This window comes from Dendropsophus ebraccatus, chromosome 7 (genome assembly GCF_027789765.1).
Source record: "Dendropsophus ebraccatus isolate aDenEbr1 chromosome 7, aDenEbr1.pat, whole genome shotgun sequence".
Lineage (NCBI taxonomy): Eukaryota > Metazoa > Chordata > Amphibia > Anura > Hylidae > Dendropsophus > Dendropsophus ebraccatus.
Genome location: NC_091460.1, coordinates 129,539,205 through 129,560,192, shown reverse-complemented (window position 1 = coordinate 129,560,192; position 20,988 = coordinate 129,539,205). Strand labels below are relative to the sequence as shown.

Sequence of the window (20,988 nt, the reverse complement as noted above, 5' to 3'; positions counted from 1 at the left end):
ATCAAAACTTGTACGTAACACACAATACTTCATTATCATAAATGTTTCTTTATCACTAAGATTTTTTGTGGTGCTTTTTATCATTTACTTGAGCCTTATAGATGTTACAGTACCATGTTCATCTCTTTTAATTCAGTTTAATAGGAGGACAAAGAGGGGCAGTGTAAGAGCCCTATTAAACAGGCTGACGGGGCATGATGAATACTGTAGACGAACGCCAATCTGATAGATCGCCATTAATTTACTGGGCCTTTTGCTTGGACCGATAATCGTTTAGCAAAGGCTACATGGACATCATTACCGATGTCCTTGCAGCCCTTGCTTAAACAGTATACATTACCTATCCACGCTCCAGGGCTCCTCCTGCGTTATGCTTCTTCCTGAGTCCCGCCCGCTACAGCTTTAAAGCGGCCTTTCTGAGCCCACAGGCCGCTCAGCCAATCAATGGCCGCGTCAGTCCCGGCAAGTGATTGGCTAGGTCGCTCTGAAGCTGCAGCGAGCGGGACTCGGGAAGGAGCAGACCGAAGGTGGAGCCCTGGAGTGTGAATAGGTAATGTCTACTGTTTTAAGAATCATCAGTCACTGGCCATGCATCTCTATTGAACGTAGCGATGCATGGTCGGTGGCCAATGATTTAAGTCTGGGCCTTAAGCAATGATCATTGTCTCTGTTACACTGAGCGATCATCAGCCGAATCGGGCTGATTATTGCTCTGTGTAATAGGGCCCTTGGGCTATGTTCCCACCATGTATAAACAACGGCCATTGTTTAACTCTACCAACTGCTAAAATCAATGATCATGTTCATTAATTTCAGCCGTAGGTAGTGTTAAACAACAGTCGTTCATACGGAATGACCATTTTTTATATAGTGTGGGAACATAGCCTCAAAGCCTAAGCCATTGGCTGATTGTAGATGAAGTAGATGATGATTGTAGATGAAGATAGAAAATGTCGGACATCGGCAGGGTAGATTTAACCTTACCCTTATAGAGAGCATAGTGTGGACCCCCAAATACCCCCTGGGGGCCAGACTGTGCCCAATATGCTATTCTGAGCTCACTGCGCCTATCCCAGCAAGGAAGGGGTTAAATTACCTTACCCCTTTCTTGCTGGGGCAGGTGCAGTGAGCTCAGCACAGGTGATGCATCCTTACTTAACCCCCTGAGGGCCATACTGTTCACTACCCAATATGCTGAGCTCACTGTGCTCATTGTGTCCACTCCTGCATATTGGTCAGAACATGCCCCCTGTAAACAGCTACCTGTACAGATGCTGCATACTGTAAGAAGCAGAAGATCTGTCAAACGGAGGGGTGTTCTGCCCCTGCCTTTTTGTGTGGGGGTGTGTGCGTGTGTGTCTTTCTTTGTTTTTCAGATATCAGTATCCTGAGGACTGGCTGGGCTGGTCTTGAGAATAAAGGGGGAACTCTACACACTTTCTTTTTAAAATAAATTATTTTATTTAAAAAAAAAAAAGGTATGGAGTTCCCCCTCTTTCCATAAACAGTCAGGCCCTCCCCAGCCGAATAATACCAGGCTGCTACTGCCCAGTCAAAGAGTGACATTTGTTGACACACCAGGTCTACTGGTACCCGGCTCTTCCCAGTACCCCTGTGGCAGTGGGTACTGGGGTAACAATGTGGTGGTTGATATTAGCCATTTTACCGGCTCTCTGGCTCCTGCACTGTTCACTTAGCCAATCAGATGACTTAGACACGTCAGCAGTTGATTGGCTCAGTGGACACTTCAGGAGAGCAAACCCAGCACTCAGCAAACTTAGTTTTTCAGGTCTGGTGAAGGAAGAAGACATTGGATGGTAAATATGAACCCCCCACCCCTACCCCAGCAAGGAAGGGGGGGAACCAAGACCCGAACATGGCCTTCTGCGATGGGTCCGTTTTTGGGTCCGCTCAGTTCAAACTGTAAGCATTCTCATAATATTCTTGTTCTATGCTTCCAGAAGACCAGAAGTGAAATTACAGAATACAGAAGCAATTCTACAATAGTATTCTTGTGAGGAAAGGCCTCTAGCCTGGTCCAGATGACAACTAGTCACAAATCAACCTGAAATATTTCCTAGGTTGAGCACAGGGCAGACTTCTTTCTACGTGCTTTACGGGGGGTCTCCATTGCTGTTTTTTGTTTCTACTTTCTTTAAATTTCGTTCACTTTGAAAACTTTTAACTGCTTTAATTCCCCATGAGAAAAGATCCTTTATCAGACAGTCATTCTTATCAGTGAAGAATCTATGGTCATGTCCAGGAGCCTTTGTTTCTGCAAGTGACCTGGACAGGAGGATCAACAGGACAGATAAGGCAGCCACAAGCGACAGTTCTTGCAATTCTTTCCTTTCCTCCTACTCTGTAGGTCGTGTTTTGGGAACCTCGGCTATAAGCGAACTCTCAACTGTAAATCTCTCTCGCAGGTAACTTTTAAGACTACAATCTGCTGCAAGATTGGATAAATCCAGATAAAAATTTTACCCTAAGGTTATGTTCACACAACGCTATACAACGGCCGTTGTTTGACACAGCCAGTGTCGTGTTGCTCCGGCCGATAATTAATTATTGGACATAGGAACATTATTTTCCACCCATAGAAGTCTGCTCGCCATACGGGTGTGAATGAGAATGAAATAACCATTGACTTTAACCAATGACTTTCATTGACACTACGGCCAGCAAAACAGCCACACACTGTGTGATCACTATTTTTTATGGCCGTTGTTCACAAACTGTTGCCCTAGAAAATAGATATGTTCCTTATCTTAAACAGCCGCAGCAAACAACTGCCGTAGTTAATGTACTGTGTGCACAACCACCATTGTTCTATTAAAAACAATAAAACCCAATGAATTCAGAAGCCTACGGCCGTTGTTCTCAATGGCCGCTATGGCCATAGTTTTCCAAATTCATTACAGTGTGTGAACATAGCCTTACAGTGATAGTAGGAAAAAATTTCCCACTATATCCTGGAATATTACATATGATGCTATGCAAGGTCCACAGGAGACAAAGTTCATTTTTCCTGGAATACCCCTTTAAAAAGTCACTGTCGTGAATTTTTTTTTGCAGAAATCAAGAAATTGATTGGGTTTATTAGGCAAATATGACATTATCTGCATTTAGAAAGCCTTTTCTTAGACTCCCCCCCCCCTCCTCGCCTTTCTGTCATCCACTGCTCAGAATCAGGAAATCTCAATCAGACGTATCCTGTGTGAGCTATGGAGAGGGGAGGGGGGAGAAGAGACAGAGGAGAAATGTCGGCAGCAGAGACCGGAGAACAAACGATTGGACAGTGGGGGAGCTATTCAGAGTGCTATTCAAAGGTCAGATAGGTGACATCAGAGGAGGGAGCTGGGTAATGTAGTTTTTAATTAACTCTTTGTTGTCCTGTTTTGGTGTCTCATTTCCCTCTCTCCATAGGAGAACAATGAAGACAGCGGGAGAGCTTCAAACTGCTTTTTCATGATAATTTTTTTTTTTTCGGCTAATAAATCCAATTACAAAGTTTCTTACAATCGCCTGTACTATTGATTTCTGCAAAAAAATTCTCGACAGTGACTCTTTAAGTATTTCTTACAGTTAGTGGCCTCCTTCCTCCTTATTCCTGCAACCAAGGATCACTAGATCGTCGGGGCAGTCCATAGAGAATAGCGGCATTCTCCTATTCCACGGGGCGACGGCAGCAGATTGCTGCTATTTGAGTCGTTTGTCTTTCAACATGTTGAAAGGCAAACGACTGCAACGGTCAGCCGACATCATTCATGTTGGCTGATCGTTACCTTCTTTTACACGGAACGATTATCAGACGTAACGGCCAATATAGGCCGAATACGGCCGATAATCAGTCTGTGCAATAGGGCCTTGAAGGTGGTCACACACCTTTAATAACTGTCAGCTATACGATAATTTGGCCAACAGTTATCTCTCCCCTCATCCTCCTCATACACGGCACAGGCCAAGCATTTCTCTTGGGAATGGGGGGTGGTAAGTGTGGCTTCAGCTTATCTCTCTGAGAACAAAGGAGTCAGGCAGTGAATTTCCACTACACTCAGCCCCTATCATCTGTTTGGTGGAGTCTCATGAGAGCCCCATACACAAATGGCGGGTTCAGCCAACAGCAGTATAAAGTGTATAGGGACCTGTAGTATGAATTTGTCACTTTGCCTCTAAAATGTGGTACTGTAATTACACAATTTTCCAGGAGTAGTATATGTTGATATAGCCTGTAAACAAAGTATAGATAGAAAATTTAAAGGGGCATTTACAGGATAGGGAATAACTGATTGGTGAGGTCCAACTGGTGGGACCTCAACAAGCATGATATAGGAATCTCATATGGTCAGTATTCAATTGCCAGCCAGGTACTGACAGGTAACATTCTTATCTCATCCCTATCTCTGAAACTGTCACTTTAATAAGCATTCATAGTAGAAAAGTGAAAGAGCCAGTTACGGAAATGTGACTAATAGAGATGAGCGAACCTCGAGCATGCTCGAGTCGATCCAAACCCGAACTTTCGGCATTTGATTAGCAGTGGCTGCTGAAGTTGGATAAAGCCCTAAGGCTATGTGGAAAACATGGATATAGTCATTGGCTGTATCCATGTTTTCCAGACAACCTTAGAGCTGTGTCCAACTTCAGCAGCCCCAGCTAATCAAATACCGAACGTTCGGGTTCGGATCGACTCGAACCCGAACCCTGTTTGCTCATCTCTAGTGACTAACCTTTTCTCTAACTTTTCAAAGAACTTCTAAATCTTCAATAAAGAAATATGGAAAAATGTGATAATTAAACTTTTTAACAATTTACTGATAGGGACTGTAATTGTATCCTGATAGTAATATTAATATTCTTCTTACCGACTGACACTTTGTTTAATTACACATGGCTTTGATATACTCTGGGAAAAAAATAAGTATTAAACAGAATATGAGCAGATTATTACTGAGATTTTCAGAAAAATGGTACCTAGGCGCTGGGATGACAACAACTGGGCTTGATTTCAGGGGAAATCCTGAGGGAAATTAATGCACCAGTTTTATCTGCCAACCTAAAAAATGTGAAATAAATGTATTTTTAATCATTTAGAATCTAGTGCCAGTATTACAATTCTTGTGTGTATCTTTGCATGAAACTAGACAAAAAAAAAACTATAACTATATTATACCTAGATGTACCACAAATAAGAAATGAGTTTGAAACTGTTCAGTTCAAAATATATAACTTATAACGTATATTATTAGCATTTGTCTATATAGACAGGATGCCTCATAAATTCATTTGGTTGTATCCATACATAATCCAGAATAAAAAATAAAAATAGGTAAAAACAGACATTTTTTTATGATGACATGACTGTCATGATCAAAAAGTGCCCTTTTTTTTTACCTAAAAAAGACATTGTGGGAATATTGCCTATCTCAGTAGTGTTACAGATGTGTCCAGCTTTATCTTTTCTATTAGTTAAAGGAGAAGTCTGGCCTCAGCTGACTTTGCACAGGTGGCAGGGTCAGGGGAGAGAGTAACAATGAAGCATTGTTTACCTCTCCTTGTGCCCATGATGCACCATCTGATGTCACGAATCGGGGGAAAATGGCCATCCCGGCTAATGGACTGGCCACTCAGCAATCAGTGACAGGAGCAGCGTCCCGCCCCAGTCACTGACTAGCTGAGTAGCCAGTCCATCTGCAGAGTTGTGATGTCGGCAGTTCGGAGATCCCAGAGCCTGGTGGAGGTCCTAGATCGCCGATCCGGTGTTGAAAAGGCACAAGGAGAGGTGAGTTAGAACTGTTTATTGCTTTCCCCCTTGCTCCTGCCATTAAATAAAAAAAAAAACAAGAGGCCGGACTTCTTCTTTAAGGATCCCAATTTCACATAAAAGCAGTTCAACACAATATGACAACATGCTATCAAAAGGCTTTTACTGGCTTTCACCCAATCACTGGGTGGAGACATGCTTGTTCTTTTTCTGTTATTTTGGAATAAAAACATTAAAATACTTGAAATCATATGCACATAAAATTGTGAACACACAAGTTCCCATGTACAGTATTACGAATGCATACCACAAATAACTTAATGCATGGGAAATGCCTTCTATTGGGCCACCCTATGTTTTTACAAGCAAGACTAATACAGTCTGCAACACTGATTCTGCCATGAAAAATGCAAGACCCATTGTAAAAAAAAAAAAACTATGTTATTGTCCCCCTCTTTTTCCTCAACAGCCAAGACATTCCAGGGTATAATCCTCTGTACGACAGTTCATATTTTATGTATCATATACTTACTGTATAACGTATGCTTATTGCATTGTATTTTTTTATACTTTGTAATCTGGCGTATCCAATGTTATCACATGTTTATGAGAAAATAAAAAAAAAATAAAAAAAAAGGGACCAGCCCCTAATGGGAAGGTTAATGGATAGAGATGAGCGAACCGAGTTCGGGTTCGAGTTGATCCGAACCCGAACGATCGGCATTTGATTAGCTGGGGCTGCTGAACTTGGATAAAGCTCTAAGGTTGTCTGGAAAACATGGATACAGCCAATGACTATATCCATGATTTCCACATAGCCTTAGGGCTTTATCCAACTTCAGCAGCCACCGCTAATCAAATGCCGAAAGTTCGGGTTCGGATGGACTCAAGCATGCTCCAGGTTCACTCATCTCTATTAATGGACCATATTAAAGTCATTACAGCCTGTTTTTGGGGGAGATTCAATTAAAACAGATTTTTCATGCATCATAGCTCATGAATGTAAAGTTAACTGATTATTATTTATTGAAAGTATTTGGTGTGTTTATGTTTTTTTTTATAGGAACTACAGCTTTATATTTATTTTTGGTTATGCATCCTGCAATACTTAGCAACTCACCAAACCCAAAAACTTTTGAAGAGATGCAATTCTTCAACGGAAATAACTACCACAAAGGCTTGGATTGGTAAGTGTTAAACTAAATGTCTATTTTTTTTTCTTTTCTGTTTCCTTCTTTTAGCCGGTTCTCTTGAAAATGAGCCAACCCCCCCCCCCCCCACCACCACCTATACTCTACTGGGCTCCCCATGATTAGCTGTAATCTCTAGGGAAACCTGACAGTAACTGTTCAATATACCTGCAGTGCCACCTTAGAGGACATCAAGCAATTAAGCAATTACATGGTGTCTACTCAAATCAATGCAGAACTATATGAAACTATATGAAAACCTGGAGTATAAAAATTCCAGTGGAGATTTGGATTTTCAGGTATCATACTGGTCTTTTTTACTTTACCAAAATCAAAACATGATGATGCTATCACAAAGGGCCCCATAATTACCTTTCCAGCTATTTGTCTGATACAGAAGAACCTACATCACGCGAGGGCAAAGTTCAGACTAGGTAATGACTACAATCTGTCAGTGTTTTATTAAAAACAAAACTGTGGCGGTATTATTGGCTTAGTAGCCATTAAAATGTTAGAAACAGAACCCCAACCAATTTAGTATTGGTTAAGGCGCATCAATCTTTCTGTCAAAAACGAGAAATTGCAGTCGATCAATCCTTGTCTTTTCCTATGATAAAATGATTAATACAGGTGTGTATAAATAAGGGTAGCCTTACCGCGTTTTATGTTTTCTTTTCCCAAAGCTGGTACGATGTGTACTAAAGTGCGCATTAAAGGGAAACCTAGCAAGGAAACTCACTGTTTGCGGGTCTGGGCATTATACACTAGTAGCACCAGCAATATTATACCATTGCTAAAATTTGGCAGCAAAATTATTGTATATCACTGGCTGTTAACCCAAGATAAAGAACCAAGTAGACATATGGGGGGGATTTATGAAGACCAGCGTACAACTACACCGGTCTTATATTAGGGGCCCCCCCTTTTCCCCGGAAGGATTCACTAAGAGGCGCACGCCTCTTAGTGAATCGGGAAGGATGGGTGCCCGAATCTGTGCCCAGCATACTAAATCTACACCTACTTCCAGCAGGTGTAGATTTGGATCATGATTTACGCCTGCGAGCAGGCATAAATCATGATAAGTAAGGTGCGGGAGGAGGCCACACCTCCTCCCCACCTTATCACGCCCCCCAAGCTTCCCCAGCCCGCTCATTGGGCGATTGGGGCCTACGGGAGGCGTACGCCAGGGAGAAGGGGACAATCTGCACCTTCTCGCTGGCGTACACCTCGGGCGTATCTTTCATAAATGTCTCCCATAGTGTGTAGGCTTTTTTCTTTACTTGTACAGTATGTCCCAACACTTCACTTTAGGAGGTTGGCTAAAAGTTATCTATAAATAAAAAAGTTAAAGGGGTACTCCACTTAAGAAAGATTTAACACTGTTCAATCCCCATCCATAATCTAAGCTTGTTTGTAACAGGTTTCTATTACATGAATTGAATGGTTTGTCTGCAGCACATCCTGACAAGCACCCTGATGTTGCAGAAAATCCTTACTTCCTGGTCAACTCTGTCTCCACTCCTCCCCTTTTGTGTTGCCAGGCAAGCTGTAACACCTCTTATGTAATCCCTTCCACCACTGACATCACATGAATGAGTGAGCACCTGGCCAAGGGGCGGAGAAACAACAGAACAGTGACAGCCTCCTGAGCAGTATATGGGAAAGGAGACACAGTTGTTTCAAATCTCTCTCACTCTGTTTCCTATCTATATAGGTATAGGAATAGATAGATAGATAGATAGATAGATAGATAGATAGATAGATAGATAGATAGATACAATGTTTACTGTGAAAAGCAGAAACAGATTGAGCCAGTAGTGGGCAGATACTACAAAATGATTACCTAACAGTTAGCTTTGAAATGCAATGCATGCTGGGAGATGTAGTTTACAGGTGCCATGATGTAAAACCGGGATCATTTGTAAAAGTTTTAATCCAGGGCAAGGAGCAGCATAGATAAATGAGGAAAGTGTCAAATTATCGATGGGGGATCGGTGAGTGTACCTACATCCTTTTTGTGCATTTTATTTATTTTATGGGATGGCTAGAGTTCCCCTTTAAATATAACCATTAAGTAATAAAAGAGTAAGTTGCTACTTATATAAATATTTAGTCATATTTAATGTAGTTTATAAATAATTATTTTTTTAACCCTATTTAGTTATGCACCATGGAGCACTTGAATAGATATATGAATATCCTTAGGTTGAGAGTATGAGTATGTATGTGTGTCGAAGACCAAAGGGAGACTAAACACTAATGATGCCACAGCCTAGAAAACAAGGTCTCTGGAGTCAGGCAGTATGCTACATTATTATAAGAACAATAAGCTGGAACAGTCTTTTCCACTGTGGCAGAAAAGCATTTATCTCTTTCCTCCCCTGCGAGTGAGAGATCATAAACTACCCAAATATAAGGCTGGCTCCCTCTTGGTTGCGATGTGCTTCAGCAAACTAACGCCGAGATATTATTTAAAAAGTGAACAGCCAAGTAGTGGCCTTTGTGTCTGTGCCCCGAATCGTATAGATCTCTTTACAAATCAATCATATTTAACATGGCTTTTTTATAGGTCATTTTCAGCAACTTTCACAAGTTTGAACTTTATTCCATTAAGTCAATTTATTTGAGTTCTGTTGACCATTGATTACTCTGTACCTCTATAAAACTTAACTTTCACTAACCACGGGAAGTAAAATGAGTGCAAGACACTGCTGGCTTGTGCTGAATTACAAGCAGGACTTTAATCATTACCTCAGCTTTTCTTAGTTGACATCTAATAACTTGCTTCTCTCCAGTCAGCTTTTTGAATGCGAAGTAAAATTACAGAACTGCAAAGATTTAAAAGCCTATTTAAAGGAGTATTCTCATCTCATAAAGTGAGAGCTAGCAGCCGGAAATTAGTTTTGCGAGCTTCGCAAATTTTCGGTCAAACTCGTTTCGCAACAAGATTCGCAAATCGAATTTTAACAAATTTTATTAAAACAGCCAAAACTATAGTAGCTACAATACTGGGACTATTACAGAAGGGCAACTTTATTAAAGCATGTTGTTGTAGAAGTGTCAAAAATCGGAAAAGTCAGCCAGTCATCCAATTTCCGCCAATCCCTATATCGCTCTGTTAGGGCCCTTTTACATGGAAAGATTATCTGACAGATTATCTGCCAAAGATTTGAAGCCAAAGCCAGGAATGGACTATAAACACAGATCAGGTCAAAAAGGAAAGCCTGAAATTTCTTCTCTTTTCAAATCCATTCCTGGTTTTGGCTTCAAATCTTTGGCAGATAATCTGTCAGATAATCTTTCCGTGTAAAAGGGCCCTTAGTCTCTCCCTGCTCTGCTCTAACTGCCTGCTGCCATCCTGCTCTCTCCTCCACACACAGCCAACTGACCACCTCTGTTACCGAACCTCCTTATATAGAGGGCGAGGAGCTGACATCACAGAGGGGCCTGCAGCTAGTTGGATGGGCGCTAGGGATTATGGGTAATCCCTTTCTTCCACCCAGTGATGCTCCAGACCGTATGTGAGGCCGCCATTTTGTTTTTGTTTTTTCGAATAAGAGGGAATTTGCTTTGCAGACCAAAGAGAATTGACAGCGCAATTCACAGCGAATCTTGATTGTCCAGATTTGTTTCCTTCATCTCTAGTGATGGCATATCACTAGGATAAGCCATTGTTTTAGGATTGTCTGGGACCCCCACCTATTCTAAAAATAAAGGGGCTGCGGCTTTGTAGTGATGTATTCCCTTCACGATTTTCCCCCTGTCTAGCAGCCACCAACAACCTGACTGTGCAGAGAGTTGCTGCAAAGCCCTATTCAAGCCTTCAGCATTACACGAGCAATATTCCCACGTCATTCTGACAAACAGTGGAGGCCCAAGAGATCTGATGTTTAACTATCATAAAGTGATGGTATTTTTTTGTGAAATGTAATTTTATGAGATGGGAATAATATTAGAAATAATATTAGGAGCAGACTCTTATTTATCATTAGGGACAGATAGATAGATAGATAGATAGATAGATAGATAGATAGATAGATAGATAGATACTGTATATACCCTGTGGTATCTGACATCAAGGTCTTAGCAGCATTTCATTCAAGTCTTCTGAGTTATGGATAGGACATTCCAGCATATCTCAGAGGCCAAGTCAACATCTTGAACTCTTTGACCCTGTTCACACTACGGAATCACCGCCGGGATTCCGTGCAGAACACCCCCACGTGGACTTGGCACTGAATCCTGCCTTCTATGAGTTTGAATGGGAGAGCTTGCATGCCTCCGCTCCGCGCTCAAATAATTGACATATCTGCGAGGGGGGGGATTCCGCCCAGAATCTCAGCGCCGATTACGTAGTGTGAACAGGGCCTTTCAAGTCTTTGCCATGGCCTTCAAAACATTTCTGAAAATTTTTTTTCTGCAGTGTAGAAGGGAACAGTTTTGTGTTTAAAAATCAATTGACATTAGAAAATACTATTATATTTATACAGTATATTATAGGTGTTTTTGGACTGTGGCAATGCTTAAATAGGTGGTACTGTATATGTCAAAATAACATCTATATCAACGCTAGGAACTAAAGGTTTCCTAGGTTGTGGACTTGCCTTTTTTTGATAGTTTGACTTTGTTCTGTCTTTTCTTAAGGTGATGCACATGTATCTATCCATACACATAATGTAAAAGACTGTAATTCAAACCAGGTCATATTCATCCTTTACTCCATGGTTCAGTTCTGATGCTTCTACAATACTTCAACTTCTGGCAGTACCTGCTAGGATGGAAAATGGCGGCGGTGGGGGAGGGGGGTTGGGTAGCAAGGTTAGGCAGTGGCATGGCCCCTCTTGTGTCTGATTTATCATGATATACATCTGTTAGCAGGCATAAATTGTGGAAAAAATCTACATCTGTAGCGGGTGCAGGTCAGGTCCGCCAGAATTATTAAGAGGTGGGCACCTTTTGGAAAGCCTAAAAAAAAAAAACTGGCACAGTGCATGAGGGTGGGGATTGATTTAAAACCAGCGTACAGGTACAGCGATCTTGATAAATTCCCCCATATGAATAGGTGAGATATTAGTGATGTACAAAAAACACATGAATGATATCATAACACCTTGGTAATGCCCATCAAGGAAACCCCCCAACCCTTCAAGTGAATATACCACTAGAATTACAAAGGAAGATTTCTATCCAAATTGATTGGCACCTCAGAGCGGATTCTAGCAGTGCCATCTGTTTCCCTAACCAACACCTAGTTCCCAAGATCTTCTCCATTAAGTAAGTATGCAAATGAGGTTGCTTGGTGCACTGGAGGTGGGCCTAGTGCCCCCAGTGCACCGATCTGCCCTCCCCTCGGTGACGCCTCTTTCAGAATCAAGTCTGGTCACGCCACCAAGGGGAGGGAATATCGGTGCACTTAGGGCGTTGGGCCCAGCTCCAGTGCACTAAACTAGCATATTCGAATCCTTACAGAAGAGAAGATCTCGGAGACCGGGCAGCGGATGAAAGAACGGACGGCACCGATAGAACTGTTGTATAGAAATCTTAATTTGTAATTCCTAGTGGTACATTCACTTTCAGGAAGTTGGAGATAACTTTTTAACAGCTCAGTAAATGTACAGCTAGAATGCCAAAGTTCTGCGAGGCTGGAACTCCTGCGAAAGGAGAAATAGAGTTTAAGGAACTGTTTTTACATTCAAACTAAAAAAATATCTCCAGCCCTTTCATTGTCCTGACTATATCGAATTAGTTTCAGAACTTTCTGGCAGGATAAAATTATGAGTTTTCCTGGAATCGGTGTTGTGAGTGATTTCAATATTTTCGAAAGAAAACATGACATACTATATACTATGTGATGTATTCTGAAGAAATCTTTTCAATCCCATATTACTAATCAAATAATAAAGCGATAGCCTATGTAATCTATACTGACAGAGACTGCAGGTCAGCAGCAGAGGGTTAAAGGGCAATCTGCTTAGTAGTAATAAGATGTCAGCAATATGCCTATCAAAACAGATACACCAGGGACCATAGCTAACTTTAGACTGTAGCTTTTTTTCATGACAGAGACGTTATTGCATTTCTAAAACAAATGTCATATAGAATACATATTGAAAGTATATTAATCTGACATTGTTAGGATGACAGCTTTCTTACTGTCTCTTCTCAGGTACATGGATTTCTTCCCAGTTCCATCAAATGCAACCACTGATTTTCTGTTTGAGAAAAGCGCCAACTATTTTCATTCTGAAGAAGCTCCTAAACGCGCTGCTGCTCTAATCCCAAAGGCAAAAATTATCACAATTCTTATTGACCCCTCAGATCGAGCCTACTCATGGTACCAAGTAAGTATTTTATTTTTTATTACGCATTCTGGTGTCTACACTTTTACAAAGACATTAAACAGCAGCAAAAAGCATTCAGTGCATGCACATATACAGCCAACTGTAACTGAACCTGCATAGGAGCTGAGGGCATTCAGTTACTAGTGGTCATGTGTTGTCATCCTAAGGGCCCTATTACACAGGACGATTATCGTGCGAAAAATTGTTATATTGTTCGAATTTAAACGATAATTGTCTTGTGCAATTGCAGACAATGATCGAAAAATCGTTTGTGTGTCGTTGATCGTTAATTTAGATCTGACCCTAAAATCATCATTAATCGTTTGCTGTTATTCCACATTTGTTCACTAATCGTTCAGTGTAATTGCACATTGTTCCTTCTTTTGCTGGGATCAGATGAAGTAAACGATTGTAGTAACCAATGCTGTAACGATCGTAACTAAAGACTTTAGTTTTGTGTAATATTATGAACGATTTCAGGTTAACGATAAACAACCTCATTTGGGATCGTTTATGTTACTCGTCATTTTTAGGTGTAAAATGGCCGTTTTGGGAATAAATATTTGCATCTAGCAATTTTACGCAAGCTTCGGGGGGCGTGGACTCTGGGTCCACTTAATTTATTATTTTTCTCTCCGAAAAATGATAAGGAAATCTAAGCTAGCTCTGAGCTGACGTAGGTTTTCTCGGCGCACACACTGGTGCGCACAGGATTTATGTAGAGGCAATGCGCCTCTACATAAATCAGCATGCGGTCGGCACTGCAGGGACATTCTTAAGCTTGGCGCAGAAAACGCCGGACTTAATAAATGTCCCCCTAAGGGTCGTATTACACTGGATGATTTTTCGGTGACTAAGGATAAACAATCTCAAAAGACTGCTATGATCTTAAATCGTTCATCCTATTACACAGGACGATGATCATTACTTATGCTCCTTTTCTGGCTGATAGACCTGGGAACGACCAAGCGACGTGTTATTACACCGAACAGTATTGGAACGATTTGTGAATGAACAACAATGAAAATAGGTCCAGATTTTATCAAACAATTATTGTTGGTCGTTTAATCGTTGCTTGCTATTACACCAGACGATTATCATTTAAATCTAACGATTTTTCCCGGGTGCGACTATTAGCGGGCACGGCCCTATCGCCATGCCGGTTAATTATTTTTCTAAATGCAGCCGTCAAAGTTGACAGCTGCATTTAAAAAGACCTGGGGGGGAGATTTATCAAAGGGTGTAAAATTTAGACTGGTGCAAACTGCCCACAGCGACCAATCACAGCTCCTCTTTCCTTTCACCAGAGCTGAAAGCTGAGCTGTGATTGGTTGCAGTGGGCAGTATACACCAGGTGTATATTTACACCCTTTGATAAATCTCCCCCCTGGTGTCTAGTGGGGAGGATCGCCCCCCATCGCTCCCCCACAACATGGTCGCAGAGGAGCGATCCCCGCATCTGATCTGGGCCGGGGTCTGTGCTGCAATGGCGCTGATCCCGGCTCGGCACTCTATTGTTTTCGACTGCAGCAGTCGAAAGCAATAGAGTGCCTATCTCATCGATCTATGCAGTATTACTATACTACATACATCTCTATGAGAGATCAGTGTGCATATACTAGAAGTCCCCCAGGGGGAATAACCCGAACCCCAGGGGGAATAACCCTAATCCCAGGGGGGCTTCTAGTATAAGTGTAACAAAAAAATATATTATTAATAAAAAGCCCCCTCCCCTAACAAAAGTTTGAATCACCCCCCTTTTCCCATTTTATTAATAAAAATAAATAAATTAATAAACATGGTATCGCCGCGTGCGTAATTGCCCAAACTATTAATTTATCACATTCATTATTTCGCTCGGTAAATGACGTAAGCGCAAAACATTTCCAAAGTGCAAAATTGCGCATTTTTGGTCTTATCAAATCTCGAAAAATTGTAATAAAAACGATCAAAAATTCGCATATGGGCAATCAAGGTACCGATAGAAAGTACAAATCATAGTGCAAAAAATGACACCTCACACAGCCCCATAGAACAAAAGATAAAAGTGGGAATAGAGCAATTTTGAGGAACATATATTTCTTAAAAATTGTTAGAATTTTTCAAAAGCCATCAAATAAAATAAAAGTTATACATGTTACATATCGTTGTAATTGTACCGACTTGAGGAACATATATATAACAAGACAGTTTTATCCCAGGGTGAACAGTGTAAAAACAAAATCCCCCAAATAAAAAAAATGTTTGTTTTTTTTCAGTTTCACCACACATTTAATTTTTTCCTGTTTTCGCAGTGTACTTTATACAAAATTTCAGCCTTTCTTTTCAAATTACAATTAGTGGCGCAAAAAACAAGGGCTCATTTGGGTTTCTAGGTGAAAAAAAATGCAACTGCTATGGCCTTTTAAGCACAAGGAGTTAAAAGAGAAAATGCGGGGGGGGGGGGGGGAACAATGTGCGAACCTAGCCATAGTGTGTTAAAAAGGTTGTCCCAATACCCAACATCCCTAGGTAATAGTGGCCCCAATGTTAATAGTCTGTTTAATTTTTCCCAAACCCCTTTAATAAAATGAAAACTTTTTATAATTCTTACTAGCCAGTTATAACCAATGACCCCTTTCCTCTTTGTATCTTCTTTATTGTTCAATCTACCAGTGATACAAGGAGGTAAAAAGGGCAGTAAACTTTACTGTCACTATCAGCCATGCACTTGTGGTTTCACCGCAGAACTGAAGTCATCGCACACTAATACGAAGGAAAGAAAGTAAATGGAATAAACCTTAAAAGTGATTTTTAGAATAAATTCAGTGATATCACAGTTCTGCCTTTTAATAGCAAATTTATTTTAAACTTAGCATGCTTCCACATGTAACTCCTTATTCCATATACAAAAGTCATTACATTTCAGGAGATAGGAATAAATTCACTGCCTGAATAATTCAGCTTGGAGTGTACTTAAGATGAACCGTTGTGTTGTGGTATCATTTTATAAAGTGCCTAGAATGTCCGGAATATAGAGCCAGCCCAGAACGGTGGGGAAATATATAATCAACTCAAGTGCTCCAGACAGCAAGGAAGGGAAAATTCGGATTTCAGAAGTAATTTCTAGGAAAAGAACAAGATGTAGCAATGTGGATAAGCAGCTGAACACAGATCAGAACTGCATTATACACCGTAGAAAAAGCAGAGGCCCAGAATGAATCACAGCTCTTTAGTCTTCATTGTGTTTATGGTATCGAATGTAGTGCTTTTCCTATTTGTAGCCTCACACACAATGTATTACGATACTTAGGCCATGAAATTCAGAAACAAATTCAAAAGAATATTTGTTCGGCATTTTAATGCATTTATATTTGTTTTTTATTTTTTGTTGCTAAATTTGCTAAAATGTGTGTGTATGTGTATATATATGTATATATACACTCACCGGCCACTTTATTAGGTACACCATGCTAGTAACGGGTTGGACCCCCTTTTGCCTTCAGAACTGCCTCAATTCTTCGTTGCATAGATTCAACAAGGTGCAGGAAGCTTCCTCAGAGATTTTGGTCCATATTGACATGATGGCATCACACAGTTGCCGCAGATTTGTCGGCTGCACATCCATGATGCGAATCTCCCGTTCCACCACATCCCAAAGATGCTCTATTGGATTGAGATCTGGTGACTGTGGAGGCCATTGGAGTACAGTGAACTCATTGTCATGTTCAAGCAGAAATCAAAACTCATCAGACCAGGCAACGTTTTTCCAATCTTCTACTGTCCAATTTCGATGAGCTTGTGCAAATTGTAGCCTCAGTTTCCTGTTCTTAGCTGAAAGGAGTGGCACCCGGTGTGGTCTTCTGCTGCTGTAGCCCATCTGCCTCAAAGTTGGCCGTACTGTGCGTTCAGAGATGCTCTTCTGCCTACCTTGGTTGTAACGGTTGGCTATTTGAGTCACTGTTGCCTTTCTATCAGCTCGAACCAGTCTGCCCATTCTCCTCTGACCTCTGGCATCAACAAGGCATTTCCGCCCACAGAACTGCCGCTCACTGGATGTTTTTTCTTTTTCGGACCATTCTCTGTAAACCCTAGAGATGGTTGTGCGTGAAAATCCCAGTAGATCAGCAGTTTCTGAAATACTCAGACCAGCCCTTCTGGCACCAACAACCATGCCACGTTCAAAGGCACTCAAATCACCTTTCTTTCCCATACTGATGCTCGGTTTTAACTGCAGGAGATTGTCTTGACCATGTCTACATGCCTAAATGCACTGAGTTGCCGCCATGTGATTGGCTGATTAGAAATTAAGTGGTAACGTGCAGTTGGACAGGTGTACCTAATAAAGTGGCCGGTGAGTGTATGTGTATATATATATATATATATATATATATATATATAAATATATATATATACACGTAAAACACAACAATCACTGAACTGTGAAAAATTTCCAATGGAGTCCCGTGTTTTGAGACTCGTAACTGAGGCCCCACGGACCCCTTTTTTGCATATTCAAATTTTGTATGGGACAATCAGTGGAGACTCGTAAATGAGTACTCCATTGGAATTTTTCACTGTTCTCCCTGAGTTCAGTGATTGTTGTGTTTTGTTGGTCTATTTATCATTGCCCCAGTAGCCAGAATCCTGCTCCACACTGATGAGGGGCAAATACCCCAAAACTGCAGTCTGTGGATTGATGTCTAGCCTTGGTAACCCTTGTCTTATGTCGTTATACTCGCCACAGAGTTAGACTTTGACTTACAGGGGCCTGGTGTTTCCCTATTTAGGTCCCAAAGCACTCAACAGAGTGAGGACCTGGGGGACTACGTATCAGGGTGGTTTGGTGCTCTCCCCACTAGGAGGCACCCCTTGGCAATGGGCTTCCTTCTCTGGAGAGAGGGATATCTGGCTATTCCCGTGTTTTGAGACTCGTAACTGAGGCTCCACGGACCCCTTTTTGTGCATATATATACACACAGAGTATTTTCAGGCATATAAGACGACCCCCATATTTTCCGGTAAAATATAGATTTTGGGATATACTCGCTGTATAAGACTACTCCTCTTCCAACGCACGCCAAATAAAAATTAATAAAAGACATCAGACAGCAGCGAGATCTGAGAGGCAGAAAAGGACGTATAGTAATACTGGTAGGATACAAGGGGGGCCAGTTGGCTGAAAGAGGGGTGTTTTTCTGGGCACAGCGCCACTCTACCGTATCTTTTTTTCCATACTCTGAATGCCTGCAGCTTGCTCTGCCCTTCATACGGTCGCGGCGGCTGCAGATTCTCCAGTCCGGTTCTGAAGTTTTTCAGCACTTAACTTATAAGACGACACCCGGCGTATAAGACGACGCCTGACTTTTGAGAAGATTTCCTGGGTTAAAAAGTAGTCTTATCTACAGGAAAATACAGTATATATATATATATATATTCATATTTATAGTGGAAATGTATTAAAGTCAATGGAATAATGGAAGTCCAATGCACACAGTGTATAAACGTTGTCTGCACAAACGTGAAAATAATAACCATGACAATAATTTTCGGCCGTCTTTTGCAAACAGTGGATGTTACTTTTTAGTTGTTTACACACAGTTTTTCTTTTTTCACCGCCCTTTCACGGTCTTTACTATTAAATTCAATGGGCTTTTCAATTAAAGACACATCCAAAGACCAATCAGTCCACCTAAACTAGAATAATGGACCAGCAGCCATTATTGCACTGACAGGTCTCCAAACAACGAAATGACAGACATACTCAAACTCAAAATGACAGATGATAATTTTTTTCTTTTCAAAAACAGAGGGGAAAGAACATAGTGATAACATAGACTATGCCTGTGTTCAGCTATCATTTGCAGGTCATGGGATCAATGAAGTCAGTGCCTTGTAGCAGACAGTATAATATATGGCCGCTCCATAAAACATTCTGTCCCTACAAATCTGCCACCTGAGCAATAAACTCATTTGGCCTAACGGCAGAAACGTCCCTGATCACTTTAATACATATCAATTACTTTGTTTTACACGTGTATTAGAACATTGCATCATGTGTGGCTTTTTGACATCTTCTAGCTGTTTCTATTTGTTTCATTTCCCACCACACCTTTTACTGCCATTTTGATCATTGATTTTTCTGGTGAAACCAATAAAGTTTGAACTTAAATGCTGGAATCATGGCATAACTGATGCAAAGGAATAGGATTTCTATGTCAGACATTAGGAGGTTCAGTAAAAATGTGATGGGATGTAGGGAAAGATATGTTTAAGGCCATGTTTACAAATCGCAAAACAGGGGCCGTTCTGTGACACGGCCATGTCACAAAACAGCCACTGTCTGAGATGCTCAACCCGGCCGATGCTGCAGTATCGGCCAGGTGAACATCACTTTAACTTAATTGGAAAGCGGGCTCATTTAGTTGTGCCTACACTTCAATTAGCCATAGCAGACAATGTAAAGTAAAGCCAGGAGCATTACTTTACATTGTATGCACAGTCTATTTCGTGTGGCCGCTGTTCACGTAATAGAAACCGCACAACATAGACGTAGTGTGATGAAATCCCGGCCGTAGTGTGTCAGTGTGTATACACTATAGGGGAGATTTATCAAACATGGTGTAAACGGAAGCTGGCTCAGTTGCCCCTAGCAACCAATCAATCAGATTCCACCTTTCATTTTCCAAAGAGTTTGGTAGGAATGAAAAGTGGAATCTGATTGGTTGCTAGGGGCAACTGAGCCAGTTTCACTTTACACCATGCTTGATAAATATCTCCTTATGGCCAGGATTCCATAGGGGTTAATGCGATCTGCCGCTGTGATTAAACAACAGCCGTTGTTGCAAACCTACAATAAAAAATACATAAATAAAAAAATACATTGTGTGAACTTGGCCTAAATATAGATATCTGCTGTCTGGTCAATGTCAGTGAAATAGGACTATAATAAGAAGCCTGTGATGATTTTTGCATATTTCCCCCAAATTACTGAACTCCTTTGCACAGCGGCTCATAAACGAAAAATGACTCTCAGCACCGAAACCACAAGAGGTATCTGAATAAAACAATAGGGCTGTTTTCCTGAAGAAGACCTTTTAATGCGCAATTTTCAAGAATGAATTGCTTACGATTGCTTAGCAAGTGGATCTAAATCACCGCGCTGTCCTACAATGCTTGGCTTAGCACAAAATTGAAAATGTATATTACTTTTTCACAACACAGTACATAATGAGGTTTTATATGTCTCTAGCATTCCATAGACAGATTTACACCTTCTCATTAAACTCAACTTGAGAGCTTGACCTGCATATCTGACATTAATGCTCATAAATCTTGCAATGTAATGCAAAGCATTCTTCCTGGTAAACAAGACATTGAGATTCAGGGCAGGAGCATCCTATTTAATCGAAAGGCGCTCCCGCTTTAGTATTAGTTTAATAATAACAAGTACCACCAATATTGTAGAAACTTTAATACTCACCTGTCACTGTTACCCTGACACATATCAATAGCTCTTACTGATAATGGGCTCCAGGGTCATAGTATCCATAATTATATTCAGAGATCATTATTGATATACTAAATAGGCCACTAATTATTTATGTTGTCAACTTTATATATGCGAAGCAGGTTCCAATATGTTCTTGCAACACACTGCTGTATTAAAGGGGTTATCCAGCACTACAAAAACATGGCCACTTTCTTTCAGAGA

General features: G+C 40.9%; 1 protein-coding gene across 1 annotated transcript in view; it reads left to right on the top strand.

The window, feature by feature from the left end:
• The window catches only part of LOC138797032 (bifunctional heparan sulfate N-deacetylase/N-sulfotransferase 3-like), a 172,215-nt gene that overhangs the window by 134,773 nt on the left and 16,454 nt on the right, over positions 1 to 20,988 (top strand). The window contains exons 9-10 of the mRNA XM_069976806.1: positions 6,828 to 6,951; positions 13,121 to 13,295. Coding sequence (XP_069832907.1) covers positions 6,828 to 6,951; positions 13,121 to 13,295 — 299 coding nt within the window. The remainder of the gene's footprint in view (positions 1 to 6,827; positions 6,952 to 13,120; positions 13,296 to 20,988) is intronic.